Below are 22,515 nucleotides of genomic sequence, written 5' to 3' on the forward strand. Positions count from 1 at the left end.
AGTGTCTGAGCTACCCTTGGGTTATTGAGCTAATGCACATAACTAATGCGTTTAGTGATGCCTGTGGGAAAAGCAGGTAGTAGAACCATGGGCAAACTTATGGGAAGAATCCTATAACATCAACTTCTATGTCTTCTTTAAAAATAACAGCTAGTTCTAATATGTCACTATGATAAATTTCCAGTAAGTTGATATGGAACCCTAATAACAAATTTTGAATACATAATTTGTGTTTTACAATCCTATCACTCAGCTACAGTTATGCAATGTGGAATGTGTATCTTCACATAGAATATTTTTTGGTGACTTCAGGAGAGATTAGCAGAATATGACTTCATGAGTTATTTCCTTACAAAGCCATACCAGTGTATCAGTTATCTGACTGACAACATTTCTGCTTCTCTTACGGTTGCAAAACTTTTTAATGCTTTCAGAATATAAGGTGACTTTTGAGATTTGAACAAGTACCAGTAAGGAGTAAGCTAAAATCAACACAGTAATTTCCTTTCATAACTTGGAATTTTTTGTTTGGTTTTTTTGTTTGTTTGTTTGTTTGGTTGATTGTTTGTTTGGGTTTTTTTGGCCTCACTCACATAGGTCAAACAAGCCTAATTTGTACTGTCAAATCTGAAATTCCTAGAAAGTTTCTGAAAAATCTCATTTGGCTGCTTTGGAGCAGAAAGCACAAATTAACTTTTGATTCCTGTATTTTTGTTCCTGCACTCCTGTTTATAAACCTTACATAAATCATGAGGTTAGGAGCCATCATCTTCACAGCTTCTGTTGATAAGCTTTCTAGTAGTTACCCTGCAGCAACTTTTTCCCTTCTTAAACACATTATCCCAGAGGCACTGTCGCCTTTGTTGATGGGCTCAGCTTTGGCCACCAGCAGGTCCATCTTGGAGCCAACTGACACTACCTCTACCAGATGTGGGGGAAGTTCTGGCAGCTTCTCACAGAAGCTTCCCCTGTAGCCTCCCCACCTCTAAAACCTGGTCATGCAAACTCAATGCAACATCTCTGTCACCTTTGTGTTGCCTGAGAATTCTACATTCACTTGTACAAAGGGCATAAAGTGGCTAAAGTTTATTTGTCCTCCCTTAGCTCAAAAGAATTTGGAAGATCCTTTAGAGAGAGAGCAAGAAAGTCCAGCACAGTGTTTCAGTTTTTGCTGAAACTCTTCTCCAAAAAAGCTCTGCATGAGGGTTTTTTTCCCACTCAGGAAAAAATTCAACAGATTTTAGTCAGAAATAAGCATAGAAACCTTGAGTGTATGATGTTTACAGTCCAAGAGTAAGCTTAGATTCCGAAAGGACTGTTGCTAAGGAGAGCTATAATACTGCATATCCCACAATACTAATTAGTTATTGACATTTGAATAGTTATTATAATTAATAATTTCAGCAGACTTCAGCTAACTATGTTCCAGTAAAAGTCTTCATATTTACTATTACAAGGAAGTTCAAAACAAAACGAAAATATGATTGGCAGTCTAAGAAACTGTAATAGAATGGTGTTCAGCTAACTCCTGGAGAAAAAGCCTTTCATGCATGGAATGTTCTACTTTAACAATGCTCCAGGTGTGAATTCAGGCTACAGAAAAATAGATGTGAAGCCAATGGATGTGGTTACCAGTGGGTTGCAAACTTGATGTATATGGTATAGATAACCTGTTAGTAAGTGAGATTCTGAAATTCATCATGCTGGTGTACAAAACAGCTTCCTGTTCTTCTCCTTCTCCAAATATTTTCTCTGAAAATGTATAATATGAATTTAATTGCATATGCTGGTGCTATATACAGCTATACCTAGCTGATGTGTCAACAGCACTGCTAAGCTTGGTGTCATCTGCAAATTTGCAGAGGGTGCACTCAGTCCCTTCATCTATGTCAGTAATGAAGATATTAAATAACACTGGTCCCAATATGGCAATTTTTATCACTGAGTGTCCTTGTGACTTCTGTGATCTGCCTGTGCTACCAAATAAAGTACATGGGTTAGAAAGGACAAGGGGTGCAGCATCCATCTCTACAGCTCAGTGTTCTTCCTCTCATCTTTTCCTGAAACATGTTGGACTCTTTTGTAGTTCCAGTTTCCCAATTTGTTACTGTTCCCCAAACTGATCCTTGGCATTAGCACATGAGGTATTTACCAAATTAGGACTGTACCTAATTTTTTTCATCCAGAATGGTTCATGTGAAAAAAAAAGAGAGATGGTAGAAGCACTTTCTCCCCATTTTACAGATGTGGAAATCAAACCACATGAGGTAAGTTGAGTAGGTGACATAGTTTGCATAAGAAGGTAGTAGCCAAAGTCCAGATAAGACATGGGTCATCTCATTTCTGGTCCCCTTGCCACTCTGTTCGAAGATGTCAATAGCTAAGAGAAGACATGGTGCGGTTTATAGCATATTTTCTGTGAGTGAAAAGTACAGACAATTTGTAAAACCTAAAAAAACCCTTTGACTTTTAAAAAGGACATATTCTAAAATGGCTATCTCATTATATAGGAGAAAAAGGTTTAAATGTTGTTTGTGAGAGTAAACAAATGAGATCTGCAGCAAACAAAGAGGAAAGCCAGGGTTCTGCAGGTGAGGTGCTTTTTGCTTGGCTGCAGTGTTTTAAAGGGAGGTCACCCTTCCCATCACCACCTTAATTTTTCTCAGATATGAAAAACAAGCTCAAAACTGAGCAGAGAAACAAATGCTGGTGACTTTAGAAGCTTGGAATGTTTTACTTTGCTTTACGTTTTTACTTATAATAATTCACAAAGTAAATATTTGACAGAATTTAAGCAAAAAATGCCCATATTGAGTTTAATGGGTATTCTGAATTTAGGCATGAACCCTACTTAGCTCATCATTTCTGTTTTATAGCTTAAGATGCTTTGCTGCTTCATCCTTCTGTGTCTTTTTCTCCCTTCATTTTCCTTGCACAGTTTCTTGGGTGCATATAATTTCTTTCCTCCTTCGGAGTCGTCAGTTTTAAATAACAAAAGATTTTTTCTTTATATCTTTATTTAGTTTATTGCAACACTACAATCCTATATGTAGCAGATTAAAAGAAAAAAAAAAAAAAAGAGAGAAAGCAGGGCCAGGGAAGAAAGAACTCTACAAAAAGCTTTGAGGAGACAGGATTTTCTTGTTACGTGTTGAAAACATCAAAATGCGTCCACTACTTAGCTATATTTACTATGGGGAAAAAATTCCTTTATTAAACATGAAAACTAAAATTTCATCTACATTCTTAAAATACAGTTGCCTATAAATAGAATGTGAATAGTGCAGCTCGGCAGCATTATAAGAGAATTTCCTTCTGTTATGTAAGGGAGATAGGGATGACCTTCATCACTCACTGTAAGCTCTGTCATGAATTATGAGCCATTCAACTATTAGTGGAATTAAAATCTATAATACTGCCAGTCATTGCCCTGTATCTCCATGGAGCCCTTCCTTTTGCTGTCAACATGAGGGAGCTTGCAGTTTCTGCAGATAAATGCCAGTGATATGTTTATAGCCCAAGCAAGAGAATGGTGTGGGTTTTTTACCTTTTTTGTGCTTCAGCAATTCTGTACAATCTCTACATTATTTGACAGTTCAGGAGTAGCAATGCAAATTATGGTATATGGGCTAAGAGTCATGGTAAGAAGCCATGGGTAGGAAAATGTAGGTAAGAATGTTTTAAACTTTAGCATATGTAAAGTATGTACAATACCCTGGACTATAGCAGGAGACCACTTCAAATCAGGTTACCGAAACAATTCCTAGCCAAAACATTGTTTTAGTTGCTTTGTGTGCTCTTTTGTTTATTTTCAAAAAATTTCTTTTGAAATAAATACTTGGAAATCTGCTGTAATTTTTGACAGAACTGATCTGAAACAAAGCAAAGCTGAACCCCCCAAAAAAGCTGAGAATGTGCTGTTTGCATCATTGGTTCATATATGTGTAAACATCATAACTCATGGTTATGGCTTACTTAACCCCTCACTTGAGGAAACCAAAGATCTTTCATCATTACACTGTGCAAGTATAGCCTTCCTTCACACCTATTGGAGAAGAGGTAATATCTGGCCAAACTAGCTCTTCTCTTACTCATCTTTAGCAGCTAGTGCTAGTGTGTTAGTTCTATCTCTATCATAACTTCCAGAGACTAAGAGGTATCTAAAATGGGTATTGTCAGTCTGTTTCAAGGTATAAAAGTGCTTTTGGTATCTTGAAGAAAATAAATACTTTTCTTTTTCAAGATAGGGCTAAAGAGGAAACAGAAGTGTGCACTACAATTGAGGTGCTGCACTTAGAAAGATGAACAAAGTGAAACAAAATCACCTCTTTGTCAACAGCTAGAAATAGAGGACCAATACCTCTCAGTTATTTTTTCTAATGAGGATTGGCACAATCTCTGTCTCACAATATGCCTGACAAATATATTATTTTTATTTTACAGTGTTAATGGATGTATGTAGTTCATCATGCCTAATTAGTTGTTCTGAACTTCAGTGCTTATGAGTACCAATTCCTGTGATGATATTGGATGTGTAATAAGAGACTACCATAGTTTCAATTATTGGTATGGTCTGTGATTAATCAATTTTTGACAACAAAAAATTGTTAGCTGCGTGATGAACAGTCAGTGGAAAATTCCCTTTCATAATGTTTCTGTCTAATTTTGACGCCACCACTGCCACACATGAAATACCAACACGAATGAATTTCTTTTTACTGGCATTTAGCAGGACCTATGGGGGTGTGCAGAAATCAATGGGGGATCAGGAATCTGGAAAATTGCATACTTGAAGAATTAATGAACTGTAATTTCATATTACATTCTCAATCACATTTTGCCTCCTTTTCGTTAATGTAACTAAATTAGTTTTTCATGGGCAGAGTACTTTAAAAAATGCAATCATGGTCTTGCTAGGATTTAAAAAAAAAGGAAAAGGAGAGAAAAAGAAAAAAACTACTGTTATAACAGTTATTTTTTTCATGCAGCATGATAGTTGGAAATTTTTAGTGAAGAATTATCATCTACAGCACTGACTCAACCTGTTGAAGCAATGTTTAACATGACATTTAAAACTTTAGCTGCGGTTTCCTGCCCTTGAGCCAGGTTATTGTTTTCAGGTGACTTAGCCAGAAGTTTTACTAAATCTTGGAGGTATAAGGAAGCTGCAACTCCAAAGTCATTGCAAATGCATTTTTTTCCAACATGGGCCTAATTCATTACCTGCAGGAGCAGGAACAAGAAGGGCTATAGTCTTTGCTCTTCTCTGAAGGCTGTATCTGAGATAACTGATGTTTTTAGTGCTGTGTAGAGAAAGCTCTTTTGCTTGTGGAACTATATTATGGAAGGATAAAATTGCGGGTGACTTCTCTCTTTGCCCCACAGGCCAGCTGTAATCTTGCCCTTCATGATTCAAACTTGCAGCTGAATAAAATATTGGTATGACATTGCGGTTAAAATTATTAAAGAATATTAAAGAATAGATTAAAATTATTAAAGAATATTTTATAATTTCATGAGGACTTTTAAGTGATAACCCATACAGTGAAAAACATGTCCTAGTACTCAAAATACGATATCGTACCTTTAAAAAGTTACTGGAAGCTGAACAAATCAGAGTGAGATTGTGAACAAAATCAGGGTCTTTTTGACCAAGGAAGAAAGTTCCTTTTGTAGTCATCAGTAGTGTGAGAAAAAAGTTACTGATCAAACTTCACAAAATAGATTTAAAAATCATTCCTAGCAACTTTGGTTTTCTGAATTATGTGAACATTCTCAGCTTCTATATTCTTGGGGTTTTTATTCCTCTATGTGATATTAATGTGCATGTGGTATATGGGAATATGGTGGGATGGAAATCCTAAAAGCTGATATTTTGTTTTAACAACAAGATAGCTCTAGCATATTTAAATAGTTTCAAGCTCTTGTATTTCTCCTCTGGGGCCTGTTTCTTGCATAAGATCTCAAATCAAAGATCTGATTGAACAGGAGGGTCTTCTCAAGTATCCTCATATAAAAATCTGCTGTCACATGAAAACCAACACAACTACTTTTCAATTCTTAAGTGCAAGGGATGTGACTCTAGAACTTACAGTAGAGATAGTGAACCCTTTTCAAAGCTATTCCAGAAATCTGAGTTATGATAGCAAATACTTTGTACAGTACAGTGGTCTTTCATTTTGTCCTACTGAGTAAGGCCTTTTCTCCTGTGTATGTATTTACGAAAAGTAGATAACCCAGACATCATCTTAATCCTACCAGGTATTCTGTTAACTGAGTGTAAATCTGAATAGTTACAACATGGTCTTTTATATCCAAGTCAGATATAATATCCTTGAAAACGTGATGACATGTGCAAGGACATATCACAGTCTGACCATTCCAAATGTATCCATTACAAAAACGTTGAAGATTTATCTTTTTAAACATCTTCATAGTCTCATAAGCCACTTCTTCAGTGGTCTTGTTCTGAAATTATTTTTCATTCAGTTGTTTTCACTTTATTTATGCTGACTATGGAGGCTGGGATATGGGTGTCTCTGGACATTAGCATTAGACTGCAAAGGCTGTTGCCTTTGAAATGAGATCTCAAATTTAGCCTGATCCAGTAGCGAATGAACATTAAGGAAGATGTTGATTGCTTATTAATCTTTATAACTATATTCAGTAATAAAACCCAATTAGCACTGGGACAGATTATTGCAATTGAGCAGTCTTAGCTAAGTGACATGAATTATACTGTTGCAGAAAAACTTCTGCGTGGAGATAACTAAATTCTAAGTAATCACAGCTACGAATCTTTGGTGTTGACTTCTTGACAAGCGAGAACAACTTTGGGTTGTACTGACCTGGATAAAGCAGTTAATGAAAAAAAAGATTTTTGGACTACATTGTGTTCTCTGCCTCCATAAGTTGGTGCTTGATGGTGGCAAGCAGGCTTTTCTAAGAGGAGGATTTGGTGATTAATATGTAAGTAGTGAGTAATGTAAAATGGTAGAAACTTCACCCCTTCCCCCACACCATGGTTCTTTGAGTGCAGCTTGACCACATTAGAGAGCTTGTTCCTATGCTGGATGAAAGAGCACTGCTATCTTTCAAATTGGCAATTTTATACCACTTTCAATCTTCAAAAGATCTTATTATACAGAAATTCTCTAATAATATTCATCAGACAGCTAGTTTTCCTTTTTTCTTACTGTACCAGTGGATAATTTGCTAATGATCCTATTTTACTCTTCAGGGAGCAGAGTTTTCTCAGTGTTCCCAAGAGAAGGGGGTATACTAGCTAAAACTGTTGCCACAATTCAGGAAATGAGTGATTCTGAGATATAAAAAAGGTGATTTGAGAGAGCAAATTTTTTTCATGTCAAGGGGAGCTAGGCACATACCATTCTTACTTTCAAAATGTCTCTGACTGTGTGTCTGCTTTATTAGAGTGGGGCCTCGGCAAAAAATCCAGTCATTTTTGAGTTGAAAAATTGGTAACAAAATATGAAAATAAGCAGGCTGACTGAAGTTTAAGACAAATGCACAGGAGAAGACTCAGGTCTTTGAAAACCACATCATATGCAACATAAGTGTGCAACAGTCAGTTACCCTGTTTTGTGCAATAGTTAAGTACAGTATTGCTATGAGTGTATATATGAATTACGTAGGGTAGAGAGAGTTCACATGTTCCTGGTGTTTTGCAGGCTCACCAGTCTCACCGGTGTGTGTATGTTCTCCAGCCACAGTGTTTCAAGGGCCAGAATCACATATCTTCTGCTGTGCAAATGCCACAGGGTGGAAGCACGGCCAGAGCAGGTGGTGCTGAGGTGCTGTGGTACAGCTGTGTAGCTACTCTCCAGTTTGAGATGCAGATTACTTCCAGCAACTTCTGTTCCAAGCCTGGCCACTTGCATCAGTGGGGTGGCAGATTTGCTATGTGCAATTGTGCTCTTTATTTGAAAAGGAAAGAGAAAAATAGAGACAATCGCTACCTCCATGATAGTCAATGGGAGTTCTGCCATAAGTTGGAAAAGGACGAGGATGAGGTCATTTGCTCTAGCCCATCACACATAATATACAACTTAATTTTACTTCCTGTGGAAGATGGAGGTGTTTCCTTTTTTTAATTATTTTAATATTTATTTTATTTTTTCTCCCCTCACTTTTCCACCCTTCTTTATATCCAGCTAAAGACCAGAACTTGCATATTTAGAATAAGGTGTCTATTTTGTTCTGCTTTAAAATGTCATCATCTTCTGTTGAAAAATATACATTCTTCCTTTTCCTGTACTTAAACATTTTATTTAATTTTTTTCATACTTGAAAATATAAAGCCTTTTGGTAACTTCCTTCTATAAAGTAATATTTCATTTTTCATACCTTTCTAGTACAGCATCAAACAGGACTTCATTAGTGCTGTTAATGTTCCATATAGCCCACTGATACACCACAGCCACTGGCCAAGCAAAACTTCAATCAGTTTTTCTTCTCTTGTCAGCTCACACCTCTGACTGAGCAGCTAGAAGATGATTCATCATAGGTTTCACGATAGGACAGAGGAAAATTATTTCTGTCTGCTTTTCCCATACTAATAAGATAATTTTAGTTGTAGATACTTTTACAGCACTTCCTGAGCCATGCTATGCTCATTTGAAAATAGAAATCCTTTTATCCAAATGTCAAGAAAATTTTCCATGAAATAAGTGCTATGGCTCTGCAAGACACATTTCTGCTGCGTTTTCTTGTTTAACAGAGTTGCGACAGTCATACTTTGTCCCATTACAGAGCACATCTTTACTAGAATTAATGATCAGCATTAACTGGGAGAATTAGAACAACATTCTGTGCATAAGAAACATCTATATTCTGAAACCCACTGACATGTGCTTAAGATATCGTTTGCCTACAAAGTTAGTAAAGGAGTAATGGATTATTCAGCATCGATGCAGCAATGGTTCCAATAAAATGGCAAGCAATCTATAGGGAATAAGACATTTTTTCAAGATCTGAAGCGTGCTTCCATACATGCTTTTGATGGTAGGCTTTCTTTCATAACTCCACTCAATTTTGCATGCAGCCACAACAAAAACAGAGAATGTATTTCTTTGCTTATTGACATCTGTAAGAGTATTTCATCCTAAGTAATATTTCTTATGTTTGTCAGCTAGTTTGCAAATAAATACCAAAAAGCTGCTTTTGTTATCAGTTTACCAATACCAATGTGACATTCACAGCTTGTTTTTCCTGAATGATCAGTGAGTTCATCAGAATGCATTCTGCTTGTGCCTGTGATACTGCACATACAATTTTAAGATTCAGATTCACACATAAATTGTTCCAAAGAGAGGAACACAAGCTTTCTTTAATTCATATCTATTACTCTGACCTAAATAACACTCTTTTCTCCAACTCATCAACAATAAATACATTCCACTTTCCCAAAGAAGGAATATATACCATCCAGTGTCTTAATGCACGTTATTAAGTAGCCAGGATGAATACTGAGTCTTAACAACAGCTCTTCTCTTTCAGTCTCTGAGTTTACTGGTTTGTTGGTTTTCTGAGGCTTGTAGCTTTGGACCACCCTAACAAGTTCTCTTGCACTGACCAGGTGATCCCAAGCATTTAGCACTGTCACTTCTGTTCTGCCAGGCAAGCTGTCTGCCAGGCAGCACATTCCCAGGGGTAAGGGAACTTCTAGACAGCACTCCTTTCTTCTTTTGCTTTCCTTTTTCTTAAGTACTCTGTGGGTTTGTGAGTGAAGAGTAGCAGATAAGACACAGACTGCAAGCCAACCTTTTCTCACTACTGTAACATAATTTTCATTGATCTTCCTCTGATCTCTCAAACACCTCTGAGGTCCCACTGGCTCCTGGCTGCTCACAAGAAAAAGGCCAGAGTTTATACTGATTTAGAAAGAGACACACTGAGCAGTGGAAGATTGTAAAGGTTTGGCATTTCTCAGTCCTGCAGCAGGACTACTTAGATGATTATCTTGGAATTCATAGTGGAGTTGAAAATTCTGTCTTAAACCAATAGAGGCTTATGACTTAATTCGTGATGCACAAAGCAAGCAAAATATATGCTTGCTGAAATATTCCAGCAAGAGTACTGGTAATTTTCATAATCATAAATACTGATAATGTACATCAGGCGTGCCTGGTTACAGAGATACTGTTGATAGTAAATCAGACTGGGACATCATAGTGAAAATTTTTAATGGAATTTTGTCAGATGTCTGTAAAGGTTTTAAAAACCAATACGCTTATGATACAGTTGTACAATTATTCCAAAGAAATTCCAAAGAAATGTTATTTGGCTTGTAAATAAAATACCCAGAGTACATCCCGCCTACCCCCTGGCATGTATAAGAAAAATACAACTCAAAAGCAAATGTAGGTGACTGTTATACCTTGTAGCTTATGCAGGTGTCCCACACGTACCAATAATTTTATTATCTTCAAATGTGGAACAAAATGTTTTAGACAAATGAGGAAGTCCTGAGGTTTTTTTAAGTTTGTGTTTGGACAGATTTCATAAAAGACAAGAATATGTCTTTATCTATGTGCACAGTTTTATTTTCAGAAAAAAGATTTGTTACCTTATTGCAGCTCACCATTTATTTTCTTAGCCAGTTTACACTTTCTCCAATGAAAATAACAGATGACATAAATGGGAAGTAACAGAGATTGTGGGCAGAATTTTGACATATTTCACATATATCTCAGTGGTCATATCACACCTCTCTTTCATACCTACATCCCAGAGGATATTAGATCAATTGCTGAGGTACTTCGGCAGTTTGAGTCTTAATTTGTTACTTTAGTTCTTAGTTTTAAAGGTTGAATCCTTGCTTTGGCCAGAGTGGCCACTACACTGAGGGTTTATTCATTGTTCAAACTCATGGTGGAGGGAGATTAAAGTTTTTTTGTTTCTGAGGGCAGTTTGCACATGGTGTGTCTCCCTTTGTGCCACTTCTACAGACACCTCTCAGTAACCTTAATGCTCTGGCTATGGTATAAAACATAACGATAAGGTAATGAATCTGATAGGGAACAACTCGTTTTTATCCCTGTTAGACGCCATACTCTTGGTATTCTCTAACTGTTAACAGCACTTATACTCTTGCACTTATTCTTTAGTACAGATTACTGTGTTCCTGAAGGCAATAGAAATGAACAAGTCACAAAGTTCTCCTCATCTTTGCTAAGTTCATGAGCTCAGGTGTGTTTAGGACATGCTTTGGTGGATTTTGGGTCTAGTGGGTGCACAAAAACATACATTTTATGTTAAAGTGTTGTTATAAAGTTTAGTCAGTGAAAGTTGATCTTTTAAGGTACACGTATCCCAAAGGAATTTTTGGGAGAAGGATAACATATTGTATTTCATCCTCATGGTTAAAGCATTTGTTTGGAAACCTGTCTGCTTTCTTTGATGGTGGAAAAGAAGTCTGCAGCCAATTATGGTGAGAGTAAGAGGTGTTGGTATAAGACAACAGGAACTCCACAAGATAGGGAAGCCTCAGTAACTAAAATTGGTGTCACCAAGAGCATAAGCAAGGACCAGAGTGAATATTTAATGTTTTGGTATACCCTTAGAAAAAAACCTTTATTTATCAGGCAGCCTGCACTACTCAAATGCTTAACATCTTATTATCTGAACTTTCTTCATGTTGTGGACAGTTTACATAGATGTCAGATTACCTGTCATGTGTTATGACAACAAGAGTTGTAAAGATGTCTACAGTAAATTGGGATTAGCAGAACCTCCACTGTGTTTAGGCTCAAAACCATTAGCCAAGTCTTTTCATGGAAACAATTCGAAACTTCACTGCAAGTAATTCTGCAAATTCAAATGTTAGTAATGAAAATACTTCTGTGAAACCCAGGAATATCAGAGACATTGTTCTTTCATCAGATGAATATAGCAATTTCCTCTGTGTGAATTCTCTTCTGTTTTGTCGTTTAGATATTGATGAATGCTCGGATGGCTTTGTTCAGTGCGACAGCCGTGCTAACTGCATTAACCTGCCTGGTTGGTACCACTGCGAATGCAGAGATGGCTACCATGACAATGGGATGTTTGCGCCAAGTGGAGAATCCTGTGAAGGTCAGTGTCTCAAAAACGTGGGCTGGTGTTATGGCTCACATTACAGAAATGTCTAGTCTCTCAGATTGTGCTGGTCAAGTATGGTCTTGGACACTTCATCAATGAAAGTCAAACCTCAATCCAAAACAACTGTAGTCTAAATAAGCGTCATCATCAAAGGCAAAAGAATATAAAGTATGAATATTCTTATACGGTGAAACATTAGTGGCCATTTCTGAGATTCATTAAAATAATATGTAAAGTCAGACATGGTGATTAAAATGCAGTTTCTCTGGCTCTACATCTGCTTTTGTGCATAAATGATTTCCCGTGGGCTGATAGCATGCACTGTAATCTGTCACTCTACAGTAATCTGTTTATATGTCACATTCTTTATATGTAAAAATGGGCCTCAATCTAGACCTCAGTTCCTCTAGTTTGTTCTTTGTACACTGAAACAGTCTGTGATAAAAACATTTGCCATTGCAAAAAAATGATTATGCATCCCTGAGACCCTTATCTACACCTTGGTTACTACTGTAGTGCTTCTCCTGTGCAGAGGCTAACTGCTTCTAGAAAGCTGCAGTTTGAAAAACTACATTACAAACTGGGAACCTCATTGGACTTAGGGCTGGAACAAGATAGAGGAGACAAGAGAGTGACAGGGAACAAAAAGAGGGGAAGGTTTCCTTGTTTATGAATAATATTACACGGAACACCAGGTTAAGAAGAACACAGTTATTTTCAGATGCAAACATCTTAGTATGGAATGTTATTCACCTCTTAAAATATTTTATGCTGGTGCTCTTAAATAACAGAACAAACCAGTCTGGTTTTGCCATTGACTACTTAGGGCAAAATTATGCCCCTTTCTCCTATCTGTCTCCGAGTGCTGAAATATTCAGTACTCACAGTGTAATCTTTCTTATTGCTGTTTATACTCACATTGGTGGGCTGCCTCTGTCCCAAAGGGAAGCAATTGAATTAATTTCACTAAGGCAGACACACAGACCATTCTCCAGGAGCGAGAATGACCTTTTCGGTATGCCCATCATCAATACTTTATTTCAACACATTTTCACCACAACTGAAAGCCTGTAATCCCAGGAGGAATCAGCAATTTGAGTCAACCACTGCTTCCATAAGTCGAGCTTACTTTGTCAAGAACTAACTAAATGTCAGTGTTAGCTGTCCAGATGTTAGGACAGGAAGGTGCGAAGAAGAAGTTGTGATCTCTCTGATTATAATATTGCACTTCTGTCACTCCTGGCACAGGTAATAAATACTTCAGGCAGGCATTTATGGAAATATTCTCAATATCCTAAGTTTTATCTTCAGTGTCAACATAACACTTGTCTCATGGGTTGAAGATAGTGGCTTGGCACATGCTGTCTCAAGAGATAAATGTGATACGAATTTACTGTGTTAAGATGTGAGCAAACAAGTAACAAGTAAGCAGCAATTTCCAAGAAAATGAAAAGCCAAGGGAAAAGAAATAATGGGTCTTGCTATATGTATACAAAAGTGGCAATTATTAGAATGCTTTGACCTTTTCTACAAAGCATGAGCAGCATTTTATTAAACATACACAGAGGATAACAACTAATCAGAATTAAATCAGAGATGCCAGGAAACTATTTTCATTACCCATAACCCTAGTCGCTAACAGTGGAACACTTTCAGTTTGATTGATTGCAACTCCAAATATTGGAATGCTTAGCAAGTTGAGATCGTAGAATTATAGAATCACTTTGGTTGGAAGGGACCTTAGAGATCATCTAGTTCCAACCCTCCTGCTGTGGGCAGAGACATCTTCCACTAGACCAAGTTGCTCAGGGCCCCATCCAACCTGGCCTTGGTTGGGAAGAAGGTCAGATATTTGATTAATCTTATTTCATCGCTTTTTGTTGTACTGAAGCCTGTGACATGTTGTCTCAGATAAAAATAAAACCTAAAAGGTATGAAGAGACAGCCTAAAATTTAATACAGTATGGAAAGTTGAACTTGCAGTAGCACAACACAGTAGTGCGGAAGCATTCATCCTCTCTGCTGTCAGATCTTTCCACTGCAAGAGGTTTCCACATGCTGGGTTTAAAGACCAAAGAAAATGGTTTTCTTTTGTCACTTCTTCAGTAACCTCTAGCTAGACGTGATTAGATTGAGCTGTTGGTGGATGGTCTTTTAGATAGTCATTTTAATGAGGAAGCAGCTTCCAGGCCATACTAATCTCAAACTTCAAATCTCAGTATTCCAATTCTCACCTTCAACTGTATCCAGGACAAGCATTCTCTGAAACCTTCTGGCTCATGCAAGTGCTTCAGCTTGCAGAGCTGTAGAAGGAACAGTGCAAACTACTTCAAAGAGTGTTTTATATAGAGTGCATAATAGGCTTGAGTTTGACTTATAAAAGATAAGTTTTAGTTGCGTTGAAGGAAGTTCCCTCTTTTAGTGGAGAAAACTTGTAAAAGCCAAGGAAGTGTGGATTTAAGTATTTTCTTTCTTGATTCTTCTACATGGTATGCCTCAAATCTGGGTCTCTTTGTATCCCTGGACATGTGCTGATAGTACTACAGAGAGCATTTTGGTGGTCAGCGTAATCAGCTCCTTGTTTCCTTCAGCAAAGCCTCTGATTTTAAAAATTCATGTGGAAACATCTCTATTAAAATCACACAGGTACGCGACCGTTTCCTTAAAACTCCTTTTTTAACAAAATACCAAAACTGCTCCTATCTGTTTTGCAGGAAACCTCATTTTAGGACACCGTACTAAATACTCCTAGCTAGACATGGGCTCCTTGGTAGCATTACACTTTTTCAGTGCTTGATAATGAAATAATAGTTGCTGAAGTGCTTATATTACACATATCTTGACCTTGACTACTGCTGCTTCTTTGGCAAAACTCAGAATATTGAGTATTTTGACTAATGTACTTGGATACAGAAATTCATAATCACATTTTATTGTACCTACTGGCAATGGAAGACCTAGAGATTCCTTTGGTAGTAGTTCTGATTAAAATTATACTCCTAGGTAGAGCTGTGGTATCTTTAACAATCACCAGGAGAAATTGTGGGAAATGCAGCTGTAGGGCTTCAACCTCATACCAGCACTTACTGTTTTTCCCTTGAAATAGAATTATGTTATGCATCATTATATTTCCAGAAAAGTGAAACGTCAGCCATATAGTTTTTAAGAACTGCATGGCTTTGGGATGTCTTAAATTTTATATATATATGTAAATATAGCATTCAGCATAGTATATTAACTGGCCCTCTTTACCCCTGATGGCTTTTCTTTATAGTTTCTTTAAACAATCTTATTGGTGCTCTGAAAGTTGTCTCTCATGTACTATTTCTTAAAGAGAGCTGGGCTAAAGGAGTAGATATTGCATCCTTAGGCTTCATTGCAGTAAAAAAACTGGAACAACTGAGGGAAAAATCCTAAAATAAGAAAGTTCAGGCCCTGTTAATTTTTGCCCTGCAGTTCTGTGTAACACCCTGATTCCCTTTAATTTGTCCTCTGCAGTGTCTAAAAACTTCCAAAATCAGTTGAAGAGAGAAACTGTAGTGGTTTGTACCAGAATAGTGCAGGTTATACCTCAGCAGCTGTTGGACATTCTGCATACATCCACATTGAAGAATAGCTCACCTAATTAAGGCAGCCCATTAGGATTAACCAAGAGTATCTGTCAGGTACCAGCTGTTGTTTATATAGAATATGAGGTCAACATATCTTCACTCTGCAGGTACCACATTCTTTAAATGAGATGGGTGCAAATGAAAGAGTTGTAAAGCATCATTTCAGAATGCCCAATTCATAAAAGATATTTTTTTATTGTAAGGGTTTATCTCTATGTGAACTCACAATTTGAGTTTTCTGTTCTGAAATTTCTTATGTTTTCCTTCTGCCATCCTGATTCCAGAATTAGGAAAATTTCCTTCTCTGTGTGACAGAGCAGCCTGCCTGACAACACAGGGATTCGGTCTCTATTTGAACACTATGTTCCACAGTTCAGGATAATGAGGGATGGAGGCATATTACAAGCCTCAGTATGCTACCCAGCCTTAATGAATGAGCAAAGTCCAAAACAGTCACTCCAGCATCCATGTCTCTGGATCTGGAAGGCAGAGGAATTCCTAACTGTCAGCATGTCTCAGTTTATCTCATCCAGTATTTTAACTAGTACATGAAATTTCTTGTAGTTGGAAAAACACTGTCAGTTTGAAATCCTACACTTAGGTTTAACAGAAGGTTTGTTATTGATAGCACTTAAGGGAGACAGGAAATAAGGAATCACTACTCTTCAGCAGGAAATCTTACTAGCCTTCACAATGCTCCATTAAAATCCTTTTGTTTTTATTCATGATCATAAAAGGTCAGCAAATTGACTTTTTTTTTTTTCCCATCCATCCCAATTAGAGCTGTAGGCATTAAGGCTTCACTACTAAATTTGGGAACCCAGCTTAAGCATCACCAAACAGAAGGCAGATGAGGAGACATGGTAGTATTTAAAGATTCTGGAGTGTGGAAAGAAGACAAAATTATCAGAGTTTCTCATCTTTTATAAAAGGACTGATAAAACAGAAACTTGATCACTACATTTTATGAAACAGCAATTTGGATACATTTATTGTCAAGCTGGGGTTACCAGCATATGAAGTGTCCATATCTTCATCTTCCACATCTGGTAAGCGCTCTGACAGCTGGCTTCCATGAAGTCATGAATAAATTATTCACAATTCATTTGCTCTTTGAAGAATGATTACATCAGTCAATAGACTTAGGACAGAAAAAAACAGAAATCAAACTTTCTGCTAAGATGAGCTTGGAACCCCTAGCAAATGCACTTCTTCCTTTTTTTCCTTAAGAAAAAAGTACTCAGGTATCCTGGTACTGTGACCTTGATGAGCGAATGCTACTCCTCAGAACAAAGATAACTGAGAAACTTCAGTTGCTTCAGAGCAAAAGAACTGTCCACACTCCACCCTCCCAACAGCATATTTCTTAATGATACAAATGTTCATCTTTTCTTTACATAGATGACACTCTAATATCAGAATGATTCTGGTAAGAAATACATCTGAGGGAGATGTTTTGTAATGTGAATGTCCTGCACAGAAGTCTGGATAGCTCATCAGAGGTGGGAAAGCTGCAGCTTTCCATGAGCTATATCAGAATGGGTCTCTGAGGCTTTTGCCACTTCCTAGCAAGGTGTACACAGTTCTTTTGTTTTCTTTTGTTTTCTAATGGTGCCTTGTTCATGTTCCTTTTGAGTTTATTGTGAATGTTTGCATCTGCCAGTATCAATATTGTGCTTGTGAGGGATTTGCCTATAATATTATTGAGCTGTCTTTTTTAGAGCTGTACATGGTAGCTCCAAGATCTCTTTCCAGAGTAGATTTAAAAGACTGATTTGATTTTTGAATGGGTATTTCTCCATGCACCTTTCAAGTGAATCTCATCTGACATATTATTGTTTACTCGGTCAATATCACAAAATACTTCTATATTTCACTGTTAATATTTGGTTTTAATACTTTCTTATCAATAGTCTTATTCATCTCACTGTTCATCCATTTCCCCAGATGACTGACTATATTGGGCAGCATACATTCTGGCACAGATTCTTGGGAAACTTCCCTGGGACAACTCTCCGTTGTGACAACCTTATAATTTGTTGCTGCCTTTTATTACTTGATAATTATACTGCTATTAATATGTGAGTCAAGGACCTCTTATATTCCATGGCACATTGTTCCTTTAAGAGCATATATTATGCAAGGGAGGTCATGAAGTTTTTGAATAGAAGTATTATGCTGTACAAAATTTATTTCCCCTTTAAAGTGTTTTTAATTAGTATAGTATACATTTACTCTGAATCCGTGATAATGGTATCATTAAACAATCTTTTTTCTGTCTGAAAATATTATGTTTTTAGGCTCTAGTTTTAATTCATATTTTAAAACTTCATTATTTCAACATAATACCATCTTTGAATCTTAACACTACCACAGAGATTTATTTTTTTTTTTATAGCCTTTTAAATTCCTTGAAGAATGTTGAACTTGCACACATTGGTCACTGTTGGTCACCAATGCAGAGTAGTTGCTCAGTAGAGACATTCTGAATCTGAACCTGCTCACTGCTCAGGGCCAAGTCAAAAAGTGCTTTTTCCCTTTGGGATTCTTTGACTGCCTGTTCCAAGAAACAGTCAGTAAATCTGTTAAATACAGCCTTGGGTCACAACCTGGTGGAGCAATTAAAATGCCCATTTTTATGGACATTTCTGCCTCTGCAGTCTCACAGATATTACAAATGGAGTTTAGTAATTCCAAGTACTGTCACCATATTGTATGGCTTTAGACCAATTTTTTTCCTGTGTAGACATGAAATTATTTGTGATACAGTTAACTCCTAGCTTTCTGTAACACAGAATGTATCACTTCTTCCCCATGGTACTCCTTTGTTTTTGCAATGTTAAGTTGTCGCAAGAGATGATGGTAAGAAATGGAAAATCCTTCAAAATGTGCCAGATAAAAGCTACTGTAATTTTCAGTGTAGGTTACATTAAAAAGAACTTATCCTTACTTAGCTTCTGGTTTTTTTTATTGAAGCAAACCTCCAAGTCTTTTGAGGCCTAATGTTCTACTGTCATAACATTCAAGCTGCTTGGTTACTAAGCAATGTGTTGTAAATAGCCTTAAGTGAATTATTTGTTTGGGTTTTTTTGTTTGGCTGGTTTGATTTTTGTTTGAGTTTTTTGTTGTTTTTTGTTGTTGTTTGTTTGGGTTTTTTGTTTTGGTTTTGTTTTGAAACAATATGGGAGCAATAATAATATGCCTCAGTGGCTAGATATACTGGAAATATGCAACCTGTAATCCTACTGTATTCCCTTTTCAGATACAAAAGATGCAGGGGCCAGTGCACCTTGTCCATAGCTGGTTATGGCTGTAAACCAAACTGCCAGTAACATAGTTCACCATCCAGTAAACTTCAAAGTAAAAAAACTGAACAAAGTTTTGCTTGGTATGGATGATCTATGTGCAAGTTCTTTGCTGATAATGCTTGAAGTTTGATGTGGATGAATAATGCAAGTGAGAGCTTCATGCATGAAAAGTTGGTGTTTCTCTTGCTGCATCATAAACATACTGCTGTTTCTGATTAGGTTAGAATTAAAATGTAAATAGCTCCTGCTGCGACTAGGGATATTTAAATTGCCCTATCCAAAACACTTTTTTTCATGAATCAAACTACTGAAAAAAACAAAGTTGAGATTTTTCAAACGTTCTCAGTGCCAGATAAGCTTGGCTTGATACCAGTGTCAATGATGAAACCTCCGTTATTTTCAGTTACTGTTACTGTGTTGAAAAACAAGCCTCAGAAGTCTTTTTCTCATGGGAAAATTGTGAAATACACAAGTGCCAAACACAGAGTTAGTGTTTATAAGGTCAGCATTTTTTGTTTAAAGGAAACTCTTTTTATTTACATGATATCTGAACTTTGTCCAGTTATCTCATTAAATATGGCTGCTTTCTATTAAGTGGCCAGGTTTTTGAGAAGTGACGTTATTCTTTTATGACACTAGCTGTGTAAAAGCTTTGTACAAAACAGTGTTCTAAAGAAATGAACACAAGTTTCAGAAAGTAATTTGTTAAAAAAATAATGATTAAGAGCATCCTGCTGTTAATCTGAGTCATTATATTATATAGAATTAGTTTCTGTTCTATTTCTTGCATAACCTAAAAATAGTTAGACTGAGTATGTAGAGATCCTAATTTTAAATTACCAGATTATATTACCTTCAGGATGAATTTAAGAGAAAATAGAGGATGAAGAGAGCAGCTCTTCCGTCCCTCTGCTCTGCCTAGACCTGCCTCACTCAAACCATTCCTGTTTGCTACTTCTCTAAAAAGCTTCAAGTCTGGAGTTTAGACAGCCTGTGCAGGGCTGTCTGTTCCACCGATTTTGTATTGTTACTGTTCGGCTGGGTTTCCTTGCCTGACGTGCCTGTGATGTGTCAGCTGTTCAGGTCCATGCCAACAGCCACACGGAATTAGGTTCATGATCCTAGTTATCTTCTGCCCTACTGCAACAGTGACTGGCTGCAAATGCTTCAGAAGGTAATGAGGTAGAAGGTGTGGAGATCTGAGATGATTTGCCTGTTCTGGATTATCTAATATATAAATAAGTGTGCCAAGTGTGCCATAATGCATGAAATGTGATCTCTCTCCCAGAATCTGTTAGTATTGCAAATTGAATATTCTTGATAGCTTTATACTCTTTTGGCTATACAATTCTTTTTCTTCTCTTAGTGTGGCAGTGAGTGTCATATTTTGTATATGCATCGCATGAAAAGTTATGTCCTTTTAACAGGCTTAAATTTGTTGTCTTCCAGTTCCATTCACTGTCCCTTGTCTTGCGTGTTAGGCAATATGAAGAAGAGAAGAAAAACTGTCAACATGTCTTCTCTGCAGTATTCTTTTTGTTTGTTTGTGTGTTATATCCCTTCTTGCTGATGTTCTTTTAGAGACTGGCAATTCATTTCTTTTCAGTTTTTCTCAAATGACATTTTTCTCATTCTTCCCATAAGCCTTAGTAATTTTGCAGTTTTTTTAGGATGGTGCTGCTGTAATTGCATACAATATTTGAAAGGAATCCATAATGCTCCTTATTTGTACAATAGGATTCTAACAATTTCCCTGCTGTTTTTCATTCCAATTCATATTCATGTTAGCAACTTGTTTATGTTTTTTGACCGCAGCCACACTTGGAATTGAAATGATAATTGAGTTATTTTGCTTTAAACCGAATGCGCTTGAGGTGAATTGGAGGTTTAATTTCCATTGTTGAGCCCAAAGCTGAGTGTTTTATTAGATTTTTACGCTGATGGGGAAAGTTACATGCATGACCATATTGCTTATATTGTCTTATACTCCTCTGTTGGACATTTAATTATAACAAAAAATACTTTTTAATAATTAAGAACTTGAGCCACACTGTTGTGAAACTGTATTTAGAGCTGAACTCAGTGTATCAATATTTACAATCACTGTAGTTCTAATCTTTACTCTGTTTTCCACTTTCTGTTGCATATATCTCTTTGCTTCATGACCTTTTGAACTTTTTTTCCCAGATAATTTTTCACCATTTGGACAGCTAGAAAAAGCTAAAAAACCCTATTAGAGTAGAAGGTAGTTTGTGCTGTTAGTTGACTCTTGCAAAATAATTGTGTGTACCTTGATGAAATAGATCTCTAAAGGTACTCTTGAATTCTTTGAGATATGATTGCCTTGAAGTAATTTATTTTTATTAACTGGAGACACAATTTTTTTTTCTTTATTTTCTATTCTAGACACAAGAGCTGTAGCTATGACTGCAGCTTGAATAATTAAAGTATTCTAGTTTTCACAATAATAAATGATGCAACTTTAAGCATGGTGTACTTGCTTAAATGAGCTTAAATGTCAGATGTCACCTTTCACATTAGCTTCTCAGCAAGTAAACTCAAATGTGCTAGACAGAACATAGAACCAGCAAAAGGTTTTGAAAACAGGATTCTAAAGCTCTCCTTGTTTCACTGAACATCTCACGAAGGGTTGCCACAAACTAAAGCTTTTCAGGGAGCAGAGAATTATTTTTCTTTGCACACTTCTTGTGATTTCTTCATTCTGTCTACCTTACTCAGTAGCATTCACTTAGAAAGATGTATAGGAAAACTCAAAACACCACATTTTAAAAGCTGATGTAGCTTGTAAATTTTTTTTTTGTGAAAATATAAGTTAGTTCTCCCCGTTCTGGTGAAGTACAAATTAATTTTCAGCTAAAGGCTTTAATGGCTAAGGATCATTTATATTGACTGCCACAAGAACATTTTTGTTAGTTGAATGTGGTCTAAGAGCATTGCTTGGCATGTTTCTACAGACATTGATGAATGTGGAACTGGAAGGCATAGCTGTGCCAATGACACTGTTTGCTTTAACTTGGATGGTGGGTACGACTGTCGATGTCCCCATGGCAAGAACTGCACAGGAGACTGTATCCATGAAGACAAAATCAAGCACAACGGTCAGATTTGGGTGCTGGAGAATGACAGATGCTCTGTCTGCTCATGTCAGGTCAGTGCAAATGGAGGTAGCTGTTTCTGTGAGGTGGTGGTAGGGATGAAGAAAAGAGCATCATGATTCAAGTGAAATTCCTGGTAAAGCTGCCTTCTCAGGTGCATGTGTGGTGCTACAGAAAAATAAAATTGTATCTTACATAGGGTCTTGAGGAGAGCTTCTCTCTCTAACTGGCACAAGCAGAACATCCACGGGAAGTTTCTTATATGATACTGGGAGAAGGACAATAGTACTGTTTTGTTAGCAGAGATGCCACCTGGGTTTTCTTGGTGGGAGTAACAGCATTTTCTTGCAAAGAAACTGTCTAGATACATATTAGGGT

At 36.9% G+C, this 22,515-nt stretch overlaps 1 protein-coding gene across 1 annotated transcript in view; it reads left to right on the plus strand.

Annotated features, from left to right (window-relative positions):
- Positions 1-22,515, plus strand: part of NELL2 (neural EGFL like 2) — a 144,333-nt gene that overhangs the window by 115,231 nt on the left and 6,587 nt on the right. Inside the window, exons 16-17 of the mRNA XM_027892909.1 lie at positions 11,956-12,096; positions 21,997-22,190. Of these exons, the coding sequence (XP_027748710.1) occupies positions 11,956-12,096; positions 21,997-22,190 (335 nt within the window). The remainder of the gene's footprint in view (positions 1-11,955; positions 12,097-21,996; positions 22,191-22,515) is intronic.

The sequence above is a fragment of the Empidonax traillii genome, unplaced genomic scaffold, assembly GCF_003031625.1.
Source record: "Empidonax traillii isolate 1590-97213 ecotype Southwest subspecies unplaced genomic scaffold, ASM303162v1 scaffold374:size1477467, whole genome shotgun sequence".
In the NCBI taxonomy this organism is placed as follows: Eukaryota; Metazoa; Chordata; class Aves; order Passeriformes; family Tyrannidae; genus Empidonax; species Empidonax traillii.